This window comes from Aspergillus aculeatinus (genome assembly GCF_003184765.1).
Source record: "Aspergillus aculeatinus CBS 121060 unplaced genomic scaffold BO66scaffold_25, whole genome shotgun sequence".
Lineage (NCBI taxonomy): Eukaryota > Fungi > Ascomycota > Eurotiomycetes > Eurotiales > Aspergillaceae > Aspergillus > Aspergillus aculeatinus.
Window position 1 is genome coordinate 405437 of NW_020291494.1, and position 17322 is coordinate 422758.

A 17322-nucleotide genomic window follows, 5' to 3' on the forward strand; every position below is an offset into this window, starting at 1 on the left:
ATGCTCTCGTATCACCCGTCAGTGCCACTTGTGAGGCTCTCGCTAGTCGATTTACAGTTTGAGCCAGAATGATGGTTTTAAAGTGTTTCTAATATCTTCATTGCACAGTCCTGAGAGACTTCGACATCACAAGTGAGCATACATTGTAGCATACACTGGAGCATACAAGGGCATACTCCGCCTTTACAACTTAATCCACCGACCCATCCACTCATTCACAATCGACTTGGCCTCATCCACCAGTCCCAGATCCAGCAGCAATTGCGTCGTGCCGCGGACAGCCGAGTCCAGGGCAGAGAAGATCCACGCATGGGTATAACTGGTGTGCTCTCCGATGAAGATCGTCTTGAATTCCGTCTGGTAGTAAGCCGGAAGGTACAACTCCTGCTGTCCGACCAACGGATCCGCCCATGCACCCGCCTGGTGCTGATCAACCTCCCAACACTGGCGGTCGTAGATGCCGGTGAATTGCTCTGCCGCGATCTCGCCGTGAACTTCCACCATCGTCCGCTGGACAAGCGCAACGTGCTCTTCCTCGCTCAGCGCCGCAGTGGAGCGCGCCTCCGTGCCGGAGATGTACGAAGCCAGGATCACGCCTGGCCCGGTGCCGTTGAGGTCGTAGGACGGGTAGCAAACGCTACCCACCCCGGCCACATCGACCGAGCCGCAGCCACCGTAGATGGGTTCATCCAGGTGCTCCCAGAAGCGAGTCTTGTAGAGCAGCGCCATCTTACAGGCCGGATCGTAGTTGAGCGTTGAGATGGCGCGGCTGAGCAACGAGGAGTACCGGGGCAGTTCCCAGAGTCGCACTTTGCTGAACGGCGCAGCCACGACGGCGTAATCATACTCCTTCGTCGTGGGCGTCATTGCGAACAGATCGTCCCGCCAGGAGACTCCGATCTTCCCGGAGGTTTCATTATACGTGAGTCCGCTGATCGTGCGGTTCAGGGTCAGTCGGTCCGAGACATGCGGATAAAAGGCGCGAGGCAGGGATTCGAGACCCTTGTCGATGGTGCGCCATTCCGTGGCGGCGAAGTACACGTCGTCATATAGGTCCCCCCAGATGGGAGAGTCGGTGGTTCCGGCAACATAGTCGCTGATGTTGGCATTATATCCAAGAGCGTATTGCAGGTATCCGGCCTCCGACCAGTGAAACATGTTGTTGTCCACAGCCCAGCGGTGCATCTTGTACATGTTCATGGCAATCTGAGCGATGGTCTCGCGCGAGTCGATCGTCGTATAATTGTCATAGGCGGCTTTTGCATCGGCAACAGCCGTAGCGTTTGACGAGGCAGCCGTGTAGACTAAGGATGAGTTGGCGGCGACGTCTGCGGCGGTGGGGATGCGGCCGTCCGGGAGACGGACACCTCCCGAGTCGGCAGGCACATTGGGGGTGCTCTGGTGCCAAGGAATGAAGTTGACCTGAAGCTCAGGCTCGTCGACGTTCATCTGGTTCAGAGCCCCGGCCAGTTGAAACACCATCCGGTGGTCCATGATCTCAAGTGTCTCGTTCGTGTCGGAATAGGTAATGCTGACAGGGAATCGCATCGGGCCCATCTCCTGGTACTGGTATTGGTCGGGGCGCGTGTTGTTGAGGTATTTGGTGCGAATGCGGCCGCCGATCCTGCCGGAGGACTCGAAGATGTGCCAGTCATGGATCCTGACCGACTCGAGGAGCAAGCTTGTCATCAAGCCGGACATGCCACCTCCGAGGATAGCGACCGAGGTGTTCTTAGCTTTGGCGACCAACGATGCGTCCTCGGTCTTAGACTTCATGTATGCGACCCCATCAAACCAGGGGCCCTCCATGTCGGCCACATCGGCGATGCTCTCTCGTTTGTCGACGCGCTTGGCAATTGAGACGGGCGCAGAGCGACCGACCAGAGAATTCCCCGAGAATGCATGCAGGCAGTGTAAATGAGGAGCGTCGGACGGAGTGATCCAGACCAGTCGCCCGGGTCGGGCATCTCGTTGTACAAACACGCTGGTGATATCGTGGTGGCTCTGGGAGGGGTCGCGGAGGTTGCAGTCTCCATACACGACTCGCAGGGGGCCTGCAAATTCATGATCGAGAAATTCCAGATGGATGTTGTGCAAGGAGTCTGCGGTGACGTCCACCAAGTCCCTGAATCGCACGAGGTCGTAATCGACCCCTGTCCGCGCAACCCCAGCATCACTGAGGCCAGCGACTGCTAAGCTTAGCAACAATTGCCTGAGATATCTCTTCATCTTCCGCTGTGTCCGGTCAAACTATGGCGAGAGGTGTTGTGCTCTGCTGCTCGATTGCGATTGTCCCAACCCCAGCGCCTGGGGCTTTATACGCCTTCCGCGGGCATGATTTGAGCTCGCTGCCACCGCCCGTTATCAGTTGAGCTTGTCCCTCTCAATCCGTGACACAACAAAACCGGACCTGTATCGCCAGACTTCGATTAAGGCGCGCCTTTGCCATGACATGGCCGTGTGGAGTTCAGTCCTCGGCTCGGTTCCTCTAAGCGAGGCCGCGGGTTACTGATTCTTCCGGTGTCGGGACTTCTCACTGGGAGACCGTTATCAATGTCTCCGCCTGGATTTGCCAGTCGAGCCAAGAGGCGAGTAAGCCCCGCGCGGGGTAGGTTGAATTGGCGGGATGGAAGTTGTGTAGGATCATCCCTGACGTATCTGAGCTTGGGGGGGGGTGAGAGCGAGATAACGAGGGTGGGTTGGTGCCGCACTGCCGATATCTCCTCAGCTGGTTCGGTGCTTATCATGATTTGCTCTGAGGGTGCCAAGCACACGTGGTTCGAGATGCTCTTGGCAGGGAAGATAAGTGAAAAAAATCTCAGATAAAACACTGCAAGGAGTAGTTTAGACGAGGGGGTCTTATCATGGGGGGAAGAAAGAGGGAGAGAGAGAGAGAGAAGACGACAACAATAATGAAGGATGGAGGATGGAGAAGCGGAAGAGACCGGCAGAATTGGGGGATGGGGAATCAGATCATGTGATCCATTGCGAGTTGTATGCGAATTGTGTGCAGGTGAGCTCTGCTCTGCACAGGTCTACAAGTCTACGGAGTAGATCTCAATTACTTCTAGCATCCTGTCAGATATATCATATGTCAGGTGGTCATATGGCCTTGCGCAGTGGAAAGTGCGATTGTCGACTGATGAATCACTACTCCCACTACTGAGACGATGGAAGATATAACTATAAAGTCCGCTGCGGCAGGCTGTACAAAACACCGAGTAGAGCACAAGAACCCAAGCAATCAGCTACCATTGAAGGACTCAATAAGACTAAGTGAAACCATATCACTACTAAAGCAAGATGAATAGGAAGGAAGAATGATTTCCGACCGTGGACATTTACTCGTACTGTACGGAGTACTTCACACTTTACTGCCTGAGGCGTCAATCTATCTTCTAGCCAAGTCGGGACTAGGGCGGAGTGACACAGTCGCGCCTCGATTTGTTTCGTTTGTCTCGTTTGTTCTGCCTGTCTTGTTTGCTTGGTTTGTTTCTTCGTCCCCACTGCCACCAATAACAACTTCTTCATCATCATCACCATCTTCCGAAGTCTTCCTCATCTTCTTCCCTCTACAACCACGAGTCCTGATATAACTTGCTCTTACTAGTAGCCATCTGAGCCACCGAGGTCAACGTGGCCCCACCCAAGATGTCGAATACCGCCATCTCCGATTGCAACTCCTTCGCAAACCAGCTCCGCAGCTCGACCGCCACCAGCGAGTCCACCCCATACTGATGTAACGGCTTGCTCGCATCAATGTCCGACGCCGCAATCGACAGCGCTTTCGATAGCTTCTCCGCGATAGCTTCCCTGGCCACTGCATGAGCGCTGGCCAGCGACTCCGCCCGTTGCAACGCGCTCGCGATCGAGTCGCTCGCGCCCGCACTGCCACCCGCTCGTTCGTGGACGGTGAGATGCCCGAACATTGGCTTCTTCAGCCACATCGCCTGCGTCGCATTGGGAGACAATCCCACGGTGACTTGGCAGTCCGAGGCCTTGTCTAGACTGACCTGAGGATCACAGTAATAGTCCAAGAGCGCGTGGAGTTGAGGTTCAGTCACCGGTTCCAACCCCATACTTGCGATCAACATATCCCGCAGCTGCGCGTCCTCAGCCACCGCCCCGGCAAAGTCGAACACTCCCAGATCCAGCGCAGTCGCCTTCTCCCCAAGCGCCACCCGATGACGTGCCAGCGCATCCTGGAAGGCGTTGCCCGCCGCGTAGTTGGCCTGCCCCGTGGTCCCGACGATCCCTGAAATGGAGGACAACATGATGAAGAAGTCCATACCCTGCGGAAGGTGACGGTGGAGGTTCCATGACCCTTGCACTTTGGGGGCGAGGGACTCGTGCCACGCTTGATGAGAGATGTTCTCGAACAACGCATCCTATCATGGTCAGGGTCAGAACGTGCATCGGGAGACACCATATGATATAGGGAAAGCTTACTCGCAACACCATGGCCGCGTTGAGACATCCCCGGATTGGAGGCATCTGAGACCTGCATAGCTGGAGGGTGTTTTGCAGCGGCACTTCATCCGAAACATCACAGGCTGGGGCTAGGACTTGGACGCCTCGTGTTTGCAGTTGCTCCACGAGCACACGGCCTCTCTCGCTTTGTCCTCCGGAGCGTGACAGCAACAGAAGGTGGCGTGCACCTCGATCCGCGAACCAATGGGCAATGTTGCTCCCCAGTCCTCCCAAGCCTCCGCAGATGACAAATGTAGAGTCGGGATCCAAAAAGTACGTTGGCTTGGTATTCAAAATCGTCTAGCACAGTGTTAGTGTCGCAGCCAAAGAAAGGGTACCCCGGGAAGCAGCTCACCATCACTTCGTCATCGGGGCGCATTTCCAAAACCATTTTACCGACATGCTGTCCGCCCTGCATGATTCGGAAGGCTTTCTCGATCTCACCCACTCCATGTCGACGGATGGGCTGCGAGGGGTGCAGCTTTCCTTGCTGCATGGACGCGAAGATCTTGTCAAGAGCAGCGGCACAAATTTCGGGTCTCTCCACCGACATGGCGGCGAGGTCCACGCCACTGTAGGTGACATTGCGAAGAAATTGAGACATAGGCAGCCTATGATTAGATAGTATGTCCCGCTTGCCGATCTCAAGGAATCTGCCATACGGCGCTATGCATTCCCACGAAGCCAGTAGACTCTCTCCAGCCAGCGAGTTCAGGATGATATCCACCCCTTTGCCGCCCGTGCGGTGCTGAATGGCTTGCGCGAACAAAGTGGTTCGACTGGAGAAGATGTGCGTCTCTGGAATCTGATAAGTGTCGATGAGAAATTGCTTCTTGCTCTGAGAGCCGACCGTCGCAAAGATGGTAGCCCCCGCGTTCTTTGCGATTTGAATCGCCGCTTGTCCGGTGCCGCCAGTTCCCGAATGGATCAAGACCGATTCGCCGGCCTGGATGCGCGCAACATCGTGCAAAGCTACGTATGCGGTGGCGTAGTTCACCGGAATCGCTGCAGCCTCGGGGAAAGAGATGCCAGGGGGAATTTTCACAACGGGCCCATCCTCGTGAACCCGGATCGAGGTGGCAAAACATCCGTCGCCGAGGGCAGCAACTGCATCTCCGACCCGGAATTTGGAGACAGCGTCGCCCACTCGGCTGACAATCCCCGAGCACTCGGAGCCAGTGTGCGTGGCCTTCAGTTGGCCTACAGCAATTAGTACGTCGCGGAAGTTCACGCCTGCGCACTTGACCTGTATCTCAATCTCATCTGGCTTGAGCTGTCGGTACGCTGTGGCATTTTCCAAGAACTGAAAGCCGCTGATCAGTCCAGGCGAAGAAGCGTCTAATTGCAAGGGGATTTGGCACTCAAACTTCTGCACTGCGCGCTGCTGAGAGCTGGCTTTGCGTGATACCGTTTCGTTGAGTTGCGCGGGTGTCACGATACGAGGGATGTGAAGCATATCGCTTTGTTCAATGTACTCTGTATCTGCACCCTTCGCAGCTGGCGAAGCCAGAAAACGAGCTAGATTCGCCACATGCTGCGCCACTTGGCTCAATGGTTTTTCGGGCTCCAAGCAAAGAAGGTGCAGATTGCGCCGGCTATCCTCTTCCATCAAGACGCGGAACAATCCTTCAACTAGACGGAAATGCGGTTTGGTTGGCAAGACACCCCCTCCTTGGTTGACCCACAGCACCTGAGATGCCGATGAAAGACAACTCTGAAGCTTTTTATACAGCTCAGGTTGGATGTCTGTCCACACCGGACGCTGGAGCTCGATGACGAAAACTCGAAGCGATTCGGTGTCTTTCTGATGGCTGATGGTTTCCTCAAGCGAGACGCTTCGAACCTGCGTGCATCCAATACTCTCGCATTGTTTGGTAATGGTATGTGCCAGGTGTTCCTGGTCGGGTTCCTTAGAATCGTACACTACCTCGATCTCTGTCACCGCACGCGTTTCGTGCTTGTTTTCGACCGCTGTCGAAATCATCAAGCTGCATTCGTGCCAACGCTCGCTGTCGAAGTCGGGTAACGAGACATCCACCCCAGAATATCCAACCTGTCGGAGGATTTCGTCCCATTGACCTTCGTCCACGTACCGGGACGAGTTGCAATGAGGCTCCGAATCTGTAGCTGCTTAGTATTGCGACCCTTCTGACATTGCGAAGAGCTTACCTTGCCACCATTGCTCAAATAGACTGGACACAAATGTCGACCGGCACTCAGGAACGACTCCTTCGTACACAACTAGCTTGCCGTCTCTACTTGCCGTGTGAGCGGACATAACACAATAGCGATAGATGTGGACTCACGGTTTGAGCAGCCTCCGCGCATTCTGCAATGCCTTTCGCAAACTTGCTGTTTTATGAAAGACCTGCATGACTGTCAGTTGCGGGCCCGAAACAACTCAGGGTGGGAGATATACCATCGAGGCCACGACCACATCATACGTGCCACACTCAACACCTTGCGTGGCCGGGTCTTGTTCAATGTCGAGCACATTGAATCCCATGTGCTCGGCTTCCGAGGCGAACCGATCCTTGGCTGCAGCGATGCTTTCAGGCGACGCATCAGTGAAGTCCAAGTGTGCGTATCGTCTGTCACTTGCATCCCCTCCCAATGTAGCCAGAATTATTTCCGTTACAGTTCCAGCATCTGCCCCTAACTCCAGGATCTTCATCTTGGGAAGGCGATGAGCCAGCAGATCAAGGTATTTGCTCAGGCCCCGGATGCCGTGCGATTCAGCGACCTGACTTGTTAGAGGCAGGGGCCGTGAAGTGAGAGGGTAACCACTTACATTTTCCCGATACGCTGCCTTCAGCATATCCCCTTCAAACAGACTGGACGGATCCAGCTCCCCAGTCAGGAGTTTTGTTAGATTGCGAGCGACTGTGGCGTACATATAGCCCTGTTTGCTGCCTAGAATTCGATTCTCGGCCTCCTCAATATACGATGGGTTGGTCATTTGGCTGGCAACACCCAGGGAGACCATGTGCTGGTGGTGGATCAGCCAGGTGTGGTACTTCTTGAGCTTCGGATTTGTTGGCTGGAACCCTGTCTCTACCAAGGCAGAGAGTGTTTCTGTCCCTCGTGCTGCGAGCACAATATCCAGGTCTTCATAAAAGCTTTCGTGGTCGATCGCATCAGCAGATGCAGTACTGCATAAACCGGCAATCTCCGCATTGCTCAGCAACATCAAATCTGGCTTCCACTCGATTTGATGACAGAGGTTATTCGCAGACTCATCGACCCCGTCAGTCAGACCTGGCGTGTCAACGATGTTCATACGCAACCCAGCCACGGACACTAAGGTCTTTTGCAACTTGTCGTCAAGTACAACGATGTTCGAAGATGGGCCAATGAATTGCGACACCTCGCAGCATGTGCCATGGACCTTGAGCACCGTGGATGGCAGCGCGTGGCTATCGACCCATAACGTCTCAATGTAGGTCGGCACCGCAGTTGGGATCCTATCCGTTTCCGAGGGTACTGCTGCCCAGATAGCTGTTTGAAGGATGGCATCCAGTGTTGTTGGGTGGATCGTCTCTCCCAAGAATGTCGAGAAGTTCTGGACCAGAGCAGTCACCTCTGCCTCCGCTCTGCCCTGGGAAAGCTCTTGCACCAGTTGGAAAGCCGGACCGTAGCCATAGCCTGAATCCTCCAAGGTATGATACAACTTCTCCCCCCCCATGGCCAGTTTAGACGTTTGTGCTGCCGCCGAGTAAGCGTCCCGCTGAGCGGCCTGCAGCTCAACTGCGAGCGCTTTCTCCATCTCCTCTTCCTTATCGCCATAGACAATCTGAACGGAGCCTGTGCAGTTATCGATCCAGGCCTCGTTCTCGAACGTGCAGACGTTGAAGTCAAACCAGCCGGACCGTTTCGATTCCATATTCTTGGCAGGCCGAAGATGAAAATTGGTCTCAATGCCTTGTGCCCCCGATGGCACCCGAATGGCCGCGCGGAAGGCGACATCTCGTACATTGAAGCCGGAGATCGGCCTGCTTGGATCCGCCAGCTGCTTGGCTGCCTCGATGGCCATGACCACCATCCCTGCTCCAGGGTAGAGGATCGTTCCATTAATCTTTGCAGATATCAGCATTACCCCCGGTCGCAGCCATTGATGGAATCCGTACCTTGTGATCCTGGACCCAGGGCATTTCAGACACCCGGATAATATTCCTCCACCGCGCTTCCAGCGGGTTCTGGTTCTGATCCGCCAACCCTAAGAGGTCGTTCCGAGCGAATCGTCGCAGACGGTGACCTTTACTTATTTTGCTCTCGTACCAGTAGACTTTCTCGTGGTTGAAGGGATATTCAGGCAGATCTGGCAGAGCTCGACATGTTGAATCGTCCTGGTTGACCAGGGTCAAGTCGATGGGATATCCTGCGGTATACAGATCACCGAACACTGAAAAAGCGGTATCCACGGCGGACATGTTACGCACCAGCAAAGACAGGTATTTGATGGAAGAGCTCTTGCCGATGTCTTTCAGGATATCCTTGCAGGCACCCTGCAGTACTGAATGAGGCCCGACTTCCAGCAGGTGATCGATCTTGCGTTTCCGTCGGTGGCTGCCGTCCAGCGAATTCGTAGGGTTGGATGAGGCGGAGCAGAGCGTGGCGAGTCCATCGGAGAAGCGCACCGGCGATATCATATTCCTAACCCAGTGAGAAGCCTGACGCGGCTCGTCGGGGTCGATCCAGTCACCGGTGATGGATGAGACCATCTGAGGCCGGGTGTGCGGCTCTGAAGGGTCACCCTCCAGCTCGCCAAGAGCTTCCAGATACTGGGCCGCGATTTCCTTCATCTGGACGGAGTGATAAGCCAAGTTAACCTTGAGCCTGCGACAGAAGACCTTATCCAGGTCCAGTCGAGCCTTGAGTGCGTCGAGTTGCACCCCTTCTCCAGAGACGGTCACGCTCTTGGGACTGTTGATGCAGCCAACGGTCAGTCGTTGAACCTCAAACGCGGCGCTCACTGCTTCAATGTACGGCAACACCTCCTTTTCGGAGAGGGCGACAGCCAGCATGGACCCTTTCATCTGTGCGCTTTTCTCCAGCCGACTGCTCATATTGCCTCGGAAGTACGAGACCTTCCAGGCCGAACGGCGGGATATCCCGCGGGAACAGTATCTGGCCCATAATCAGCAGGACTCTTGCATGCTGATGGAACGGATACTCACGCCGCGGCAACCTCACCAGAAGAGTGGCCGAGTACGGCTTTGGGTACAATGTTGAACGACCGCAGCAGGTCCACCAGAGCTACCTGGAGAATTGTGCACAGAATCTGGCTGTACTCAGTGCGATTCACGTTCGATTCGCTTTCGATTCGCTGGAGCTCATCTGGATTCAATTAGCACCAGCTACGCTTGAGAGTGGAACATGTCACTCAGCATACCAACGGGATCCCATTCGCATCCTAGATTCCGGAGATATTCTCCGGCCTCTTCGATGCTTTGACGGAATGCAGGATACGTGTGGAGTAGCTCGCGTCCCATCCCGTACCACTGCGCTCCTTGCTACAAGATTGTCAGCGACCACGGTGGTGTGATGAGCAACCCGGAAACACCTGTACTCACGCCAGAGAAGATCATGGCAAGGTTGGGAGACTCCCGCGACTGAACAGCTCCGGAAAAACGCTCAGTCACTGCTCCCAGGTCGTCCGATGGCCGAGCTACGGCAAAGGTTCGCCACGGTAGGTGAGTCCTTCGTGAGGCTAGGGTATGTGATAGGCTCTTAAGGAAGGGATACTTATCCTCGACTGATTTGGAAAAGAAGGAACTCCAACTTTGCTGAAGGCGCGGGATACCCGCTTCATCCGCCGCAGACCAGACGAGGAGCTTCGGCGAATTAGTCAAGGACCTCGCAACTCCATTGGTGCCGTTCGATACTTGTTGGTGGACCCCGTTCTGAGTCGTACCGTTGGTGCGAGCCGAGGCAAGCGGTGGCATTGTGTTATGGTTCCCTTCCAGTTGGTTGAGTTGGAGGTAGTGATAGGCGTCATCTAGGACAATATGTGTGTTTGAGCCTCCATAGCCAAATGAGCTGATGGAAGCACGTCGCACATCGCCCGTTGGCCACGGTAGGGCTTCTTGAGGAAACTTTGACAGTTAGCTTTATGCTTCGCCGCTCATCAACGGCGCATTGGGGCTTTACTTTGATATTCCAGAACTCGTCATCAATTCGCGGATTCAGGGTCTGCAGGTTCTCACTGTTTGGCGGAATGATGCCCTTCTCCAGCGCCAGAATGACCTTTATCATCCCGGCGATACCACTTGCACCCTCGAGGTGGCCGATATTCGACTTCACGGATCCTCTGCGGATCACATCACATTAGTCCGAATTGACGGACAACGAAGATGTAGCGAACTCACATGTACAACGGCTCGTCCGGCGAGCGATGCAGTCGGAAAACGGAACCAATAGCCCTGGTCTCGATGGGATCGCCCACGGCGGTGCCTATATGCTGTCAGCTCAAACCATACCGAAAGACGGGGGATAGTGAATGCTAACCAGTCCCGTGTGCTTCAAAATACCGCGTCTGCCCGATATCCAGTCCTGCGTTGACGTAGGTCTCGCGAATCAACGCTGCCTGCATTTCCGCGCTGGGCTGGGTGATGCCCGGCGTCTTGCCGTCCTGATTCGAAGCTGAGGATCGAATCACTGCTCGAATGACGTCCCCGTCGCGCACAGCGTCCTCCACGGTCTTGATAACCAGCACCCCCACACCTTCACCGCGCGAGTACCCATTGGCACGGTCGTCGAAACTGAAGCACCGACTGTCCTTCGACAGCAGACCCAGGTTATCCATCATCTGCGTTACCTCAGCTGCCAGCAGGAGATTGCTTCCGATCGCCATGCCCTGATCATGTTAGCACACAGCCTGCATCCGTCCAGGGCGCTTCAAACAAACCATCGTCGCCTGGCCGCTCCAGATCGACTGACACGTCATGTCGATCGCCATCAAACTACTCGAACAGGCCGTGTCGACGGTCGCACTGGGCCCCGTCAGATCAAAGAACCAACTGACGCGGTTGGCGAGCATGTTGCCCGTCGTCCCCGTGATATCGTATTTATGCTGGTGCAGGGGATCCTTCGCCCGCGACATCAGCCAGTCATGGCCGGACGAGCCCGTAAATACTGCGGTTCGAGACTTCGCGATGCGCTGCAACGGGATCCCCGCGTTTTCCAGCGCGTGGAACGCGGTCTCAAGGATCAACCGCTGCGGCGGCTCCATCGCCTCGGCCTCGGCGGCGGTGATGGAGAAGAACGGCGCATCAAAGCGGCGGAGATCCTCCGTCAGGAAATGCGCCCCGCGCATGGACAGCGCGTCCAGGCGATCGGTGTCTGCGCGGTGGTGCGTGTCGATGTTCAGTCGGTCCGGCGGGAAGTCGGTCGAGGCGCATCGTCGCTCCACGAGCATCTGCCAGAAGGACTCCGGGGTGACGGCATCTTGGGGCAGTTTGAAGGACAGTCCGACGATCGCCAGCGGTGTCGGAGGCTTTACTTCTACCGTTTGCGCCATGGATGGAGGAAGGGTGTAGATGTGAATGGGATGCCCTTGGGAGGCCAAAGCAAGAAGTCTATTCTAGGGAGGAGGGACCGCGGTGGATGGCCTTCCAACCGACCGACGAACCGCCTTTATTACTTTTGACTGAACTGACAGCATCTTGGGATTCCGCGTCACTTTTCCATGCTGCTTGGAAGGGGCTAGTGGAAGAATGAGATCGCCTCTTGCATGATGGGGTTGGGGTTGGGGTTGGGGCCTGAGACTGGGCACTGAGGCGCAAGATGCGAGACGCAATCGAAAAGTCACCGGTAATTTACTAGGTGCCAGATTTCAGCCAATTTCCCCGAGACCTGTCAGCTCAACCGCAAGCGATTCGCAGGAGTAATTCCGCCCAAGAATGAGAATTGTGGGTCTTATCTGCAGGCTGTTGCTCGGCGTGCAGCAAAGGTCAATGCTGCCGAGCGCAACGCCACTTTCAGCCCATCCGCACATACCATACCGGTACAATGGTTCAGACTGCAGTAATCTATTCCGTAATCTGACAGATAATGAGCCCGGCGTGATTGCGGATCGTCGGCTATGCCGAAGAGTTGGGTCTCAGCCTCGAGCATAGACTCCTTGCAGGGGGAAGCGCCCCTCGTCGTCTTCTCCTCTCTGATTCTTTTTGGCTTTGCTCAGCATTCCTCGGTCCAGTTCGGGCATATCAAACTTGCGGGATGCTGCTACGCGTTATAAGTTGATTATCTGGGGCATACCGAGCGAGGGATTGACCTGTTTTCTGCCAACCCATCCCTCCGTGATCCTCGACAACGGCGATTCTACAAATGCGTTTCTTGTGGTATACATGATGAAGTCAATGGTCCTTCCTGTCTTGAGGTTAATCTTAGTTCTTTGCTAGTTTACACGGACAAGGCAGCAATGCCCGAGTGAGTGTGACCCGGCCCGTCATAGACGTACTGACCTGACTCTTCGACACAGATCTTCCAGCAGCAGACTGGTATGACTCTAGCTAGCAGCCTGCAAGCCAATCCAATGGCGCTGACACCATCAACAGCCGCACTGCGCTATGAACTTGGAGACGACCACAGCTACGACTTCGTCAACGGCGCGGTCGCATGGGAAACCGATCGAGGTGTGCCGCATGCCATCCTGCTCCAACTGGCCCAAGTGCCCTAACTGAACCTCACCCACCCTAACCACCCAACAACAGATCTGGATCAGTTCGTGATGGGTGAAGAGCAAACGTTCGCGCACTGTGACCCCGACGGACCCGAATCATGCCTCCAAGCTCTGGAGCACCTCGAACGGTACATCGCCGCGGAAGGACCTTACGACGGCATCATGGGGTTCAGCCAAGGGGCCAATGTTGCCCTGAGCTGGCTGCTCAAGTTGCAGCGCGAGGCACGCCCACTGCCCTTCAGGTTCGGGGTCTTCTTCTCCAACCCGTGGGCTGTGTACGATTACCAGGAGCTGGTGGGCGGTCGCATTGTGCCCTTGCAGCGGGACGCGTGCGCGGGGATGCTGGATCTGCCGACGGCGCATATCTGGGGGTCGGCGGACAAGAACGCACCGGCGTCGGAGGCGATCACGGCGGCCTGTGTGGAAGGCAAGCGATCAGTCTGGGTTCATAACAAGGGCCATGAGATTCCCGTCAACACTGACGCGGTGATCGCGATGGGGAAGACGATCACCCGGGCGCTGGTGAGAGCTTCGACGACGCAATATGCCTAGCTAGTCCTCCCTCCAGTGGATTAGCAAATGTACCAGTGGTTTGCTGCCCGTAGTTGATCCTTCACCCTCGTCTCCGTCGGGGTTCTGCTGAGCGAGCAAACGGCAAATGCAAATGAAGATGAGATGCGTAGCGTATAGGGGGGCGTAAACCGAGCTACCAAGACGGGAGAGAAAGAGGGGAAAGGGTCTGCCAGCCGTGTTTCGTGCAACTCCTGGCATTATCCTGACTGGTGGACGATAGCCAAGAGGGACTGTATCTGTACACTGCCTCGGTAGCAGTCTTCTGCAGCGTATGCGCTGGCAGACGCCGGGTTTCGAGGTGTGAGTGCAGGTGGGCCCAACCAATCAAGCACAGCCTCTGCGGAAGCGTCTGCAGTCATCCAAGCCCTGACAAATGCAAGGAATGGTAAGACAAGACAAGAGGATAGACCAAGAAGATAAGCGCTAAGTTACCCAACCCTGGTGGCTTCAATCCGCTCGTATTTCCGCCGATGCTATAGCTCCGGGGGGAACGCATTCCCATTGACACGACAGAAGGACCTGCAAGCTAATTGACTGGTCTGATTGTCTAGAACCGATGCATTATTTAGTGGAGACACCACCCTTAAGGTATGGTCTTGCTGGACTCGTACTCCGTACCGTGCGCATGCATCCTGCAGACTCAAGTAAACCACAGGAGGTTCAACGGTATTACAAAGCTCCTGTATCGTCATGTTCCCGTCACGGACATGCAATTTTGCAGTCTGTGTTACGCTTCGTTTGACGCGATGGGCTGGAAAAGGATTCTTGGGACATCCAGACGATCTAAAGGACTCGCGTCGATGATGGGACACCCCGAACACCCCCAACACCACATTCATCAATCCCATCTGGTTTAAAAGGACACTGGCATGAAGAGGAGCATCCCGCATTTTCTTGGAAACCCCATCTGTTGATCATGCCGTCCTCCAGAACCACCGTCTCGCTGGCACAGTATCTGTTCACCCGCATCAAGGAAGTTGGCATCCGGTCTGTCCATGGCGTGCCCGGCGACTACAATCTGGTTGCGCTCGACTACGTATCGAAGGCGGGTCTCCGGTGGATTGGGAATTGCAACGAGCTCAATGCTGGTGAGACTTAGGCCCTTCTGTATCCTACCTACCTACCTACCCCATTGCAGACACCCTCGACTGACGGGACGACGACCAGGATACGCGGCTGATGGCTACGCCCGGGTCCATGGCATCTCGGCGCTGATGACTGTCGCCGGGGTCGGGGAGCTGTCAGTCTCCAATGCCATCGCCGGAGCGTACGCCGAGTACGTCCCGATCGTGCACATTGTGGGACAGCCGAGCTTGGCCTTGCAGAAGCGGAAGAAGCTGCTGCATCACTCCCTGGGCGATGGGGACTTCGAGAGCATGGCCCGCATGTCGCAAAGGACGGCCTCGAAGAGCGTCAAGCTCCAATGCGTCAGCCAGGCACCGGGACTCATCGACGAAGCGATCAGCCACTGCTGGAAGTCCAGCCGACCCGTCTCCATCGTCTTACCCACGGACATGGTGCATGCCCCCGTCATGGCCGAGCCGCTCTCGCGGCCGCTGGACATGCTGCCCTCGCCCAACGATTCCGCGACGGAGCGGTGGACCGCCGATGCAATCTTGCGCGCACTTCGGATCGCCCGGCAGCCCATCCTTTTGGTCGGAGGGTACAATGTCCGGTTCACGAAGAGGCAAGAGGTGCAGGATCTGGCCGAGGCCTTCGGACTGCCGCTCTTCCTGTCTGCCTCGGGCAGGGGTATTGTTGACGAAGAACATCCCTGCTTCCATGGACTGTATCTCGGGGACTGCTCCGATCCGTCCACCACCCGGAAAGTACGCTCGTCCGATTTGATTATCTCCGTCGGCAATATTCATTCGGATTTGAACGTCGCCTCCGTGTCGTGGGAGTTTGATCCCCTGAAGATGGTCGAGATCCGCGATGGGACGGTGCAAGTCCAGGGCAAGGCTTACCACGGGCTGAACAGTCAGGGGCTTCTGCAGACTCTCGTCCGCCGAGCAGAAGAGTTGAGTCAGTCTGCCCGACGAAGCCCTGTGGCTACTGTGCAGCCTAACACATCTGCAAGCCCACACCCGATCTACGCACCCCCCCCGATCACCCCCACGACTGTCGACCGCGAGGCGATCTACGGCGGCGGGCTGATGATGATGCAAGGGATGCTGAAACGTATGTCCCATACGCTGAGCTACAGAAAGACGACCGGGGCGCTGAACCACGAGTGGCTCTGGCCGGCCCTGAGTGAATGGCTGCAACCCGGGGATACAATCATCGCCGAGACTGGCACCTCCAATTTTGGCATCTGGTCCACCCGGTTTCCTCGCGATGTGACCTATATCAGCCAGTATGTCTGGGCGAGTGTGGGATATTCCCTGGGCGCCTGCCAGGGGGCTGCAGCGGCCGTCCAGGATTCAGCCCTGCCCGATCGACGTACTGTCCTCTTCATCGGCGATGGCAGTTTTCAGTTTACGTGTCAGGAGCTGAGCACGATCGTCAAGAACCATCTGACCCCGATCATGTAAGTCAATTGACCCATCGAAGTCCGCAGCTGCATTGGGGATGATTAACTCCGATTGTTCAGATTTGTGATCTGCAACAATGGATACACGGTGGAGCGGCTGATCCACGGATGGCATGAATCGTACAATGACGTTCAGGAATGGAAATATCGACAGCTGCTGGAGGTGTTTGGGGCGCAGCAAGGGTCCTATCAGACATATCAGATCCGCACCAAGGAGGAACTGGCGGCGCTTCTGCAGGATTCGGCGTTCAATAATGGGCGAATGCTTCGGGTGAGTTTCCCAGCGCTCGGTGATGCATCGATCCACGCAGGTGACTGACCCCATTGGCCATTTGGTCATCATACCGGTAGTTTGTCGAATTACATATGGATCAGAATGATGCCCCCTCGGAGCTGAAAACCCTCACCCAGCAACTCGTAACACGGGATACGCATCCGCATCCACCAGACTCCAGCAGCAAAGGGGAACTAGTGACTTGAATTGCAGAGGACTAACTACGGAGTAATGTATAGACTTACTATCTTCTTTTTTTTTTTTTTTTTGGCCCTTCTCAGTGAGTGAGTGGTGAGAATGGTGAGAATGGTGACTTGATGGCAGCCAAGTAAATAGGATCGGTGACTTCGAACAATACAGTACAGAATAGTACACTATAGTACAGTATCGTGGTACTGCAGACCGCCAAAGGCGGTAAGTGTCATTTGCCGCCCCGGGCCTGGGGGGCATAATACGGAGTCTGCGGGGTAGAATAAAAATACAGTTGCTTACGGTACTGTGGTCTCATGTATTACCGGCCCTAATTTCTCTCTCTTTTTCTCTCTTGCTTTCTTTCAACTACTTATCAGTTATCAGCAAAGTCACTCACTCGTAACTCAGCCACCCAAACAAACACATACCTGCAGACTGCCAGGTTCATGCATAATGCATGAGAACCCCTGCCGTCTTTGAGGGTGAGACACCCTGATCCCCCTCACCAAAGCACTCGACTGTGACTTTTTCCGACTCTGCCCTCCTCCAAACAATTTCTCTAGCTTCTCCCCAAGCCCAAACCCCACCCCACCACAA

At 55.4% G+C, this 17322-nt stretch overlaps 3 protein-coding genes across 3 annotated transcripts; 2 read left to right on the forward strand and 1 right to left on the reverse strand.

Moving 5' to 3' along the window:
* Window positions 1-79: 79 nt before the first annotated feature.
* On the reverse strand, window positions 80-11989 carry BO66DRAFT_471632 (uncharacterized protein; the record flags this gene model as incomplete). Its single annotated transcript, XM_025652871.1, has 16 exons — window positions 80-2189; window positions 3608-4388; window positions 4450-4770; window positions 4826-6591; window positions 6640-6725; window positions 6777-6838; window positions 6890-7213; window positions 7262-8545; window positions 8598-9597; window positions 9648-9807; window positions 9863-9983; window positions 10044-10565; window positions 10621-10780; window positions 10839-10923; window positions 10978-11326; window positions 11378-11989. The coding sequence occupies 16 exons, from the start codon at window positions 11987-11989 to the stop codon at window positions 184-186; spliced, it is 9639 nt and encodes a 3212-aa protein (XP_025503864.1). The 3' UTR covers window positions 80-183.
* Window positions 11990-12693: 704 nt separating this feature from the next.
* On the forward strand, window positions 12694-13994 carry BO66DRAFT_94168 (uncharacterized protein). Its single transcript, XM_025653722.1, has 5 exons — window positions 12694-12812; window positions 12873-12900; window positions 12953-12971; window positions 13029-13106; window positions 13185-13994. The coding sequence occupies exons 1-5, from the start codon at window positions 12799-12801 to the stop codon at window positions 13703-13705; spliced, it is 660 nt and encodes a 219-aa protein (XP_025503865.1). The 5' UTR covers window positions 12694-12798; the 3' UTR covers window positions 13706-13994.
* Window positions 13995-14555: 561 nt separating this feature from the next.
* Window positions 14556-16747, forward strand: BO66DRAFT_94151 (alpha-keto acid decarboxylase family protein). Its single transcript, XM_025653721.1, has 4 exons — window positions 14556-14814; window positions 14894-16256; window positions 16320-16530; window positions 16611-16747. The coding sequence occupies exons 1-4, from the start codon at window positions 14643-14645 to the stop codon at window positions 16737-16739; spliced, it is 1875 nt and encodes a 624-aa protein (XP_025503866.1). The 5' UTR covers window positions 14556-14642; the 3' UTR covers window positions 16740-16747.
* Window positions 16748-17322: the final 575 nt, after the last annotated feature.

Bases quoted from the DNA above. Each gene is read 5' to 3' on its own strand.
- BO66DRAFT_94151 (XM_025653721.1), top strand. From the start codon at position 14,643: ATGCCGTCCTCCAGAACCACCGTCTCGCTGGCACAGTATCTGTTCACC. The intron at 14,815-14,893 runs GTGAGACTTAGG...GACGACGACCAG, and splicing joins TTGCAACGAGCTCAATGCTG to GATACGCGGCTGATGGCTAC. The intron at 16,531-16,610 runs GTGAGTTTCCCA...TCATACCGGTAG, and splicing joins ATAATGGGCGAATGCTTCGG to TTTGTCGAATTACATATGGA.
- BO66DRAFT_94168 (XM_025653722.1), top strand. The intron at 13,107-13,184 runs GTGTGCCGCATG...ACCCAACAACAG, and splicing joins CGCATGGGAAACCGATCGAG to ATCTGGATCAGTTCGTGATG.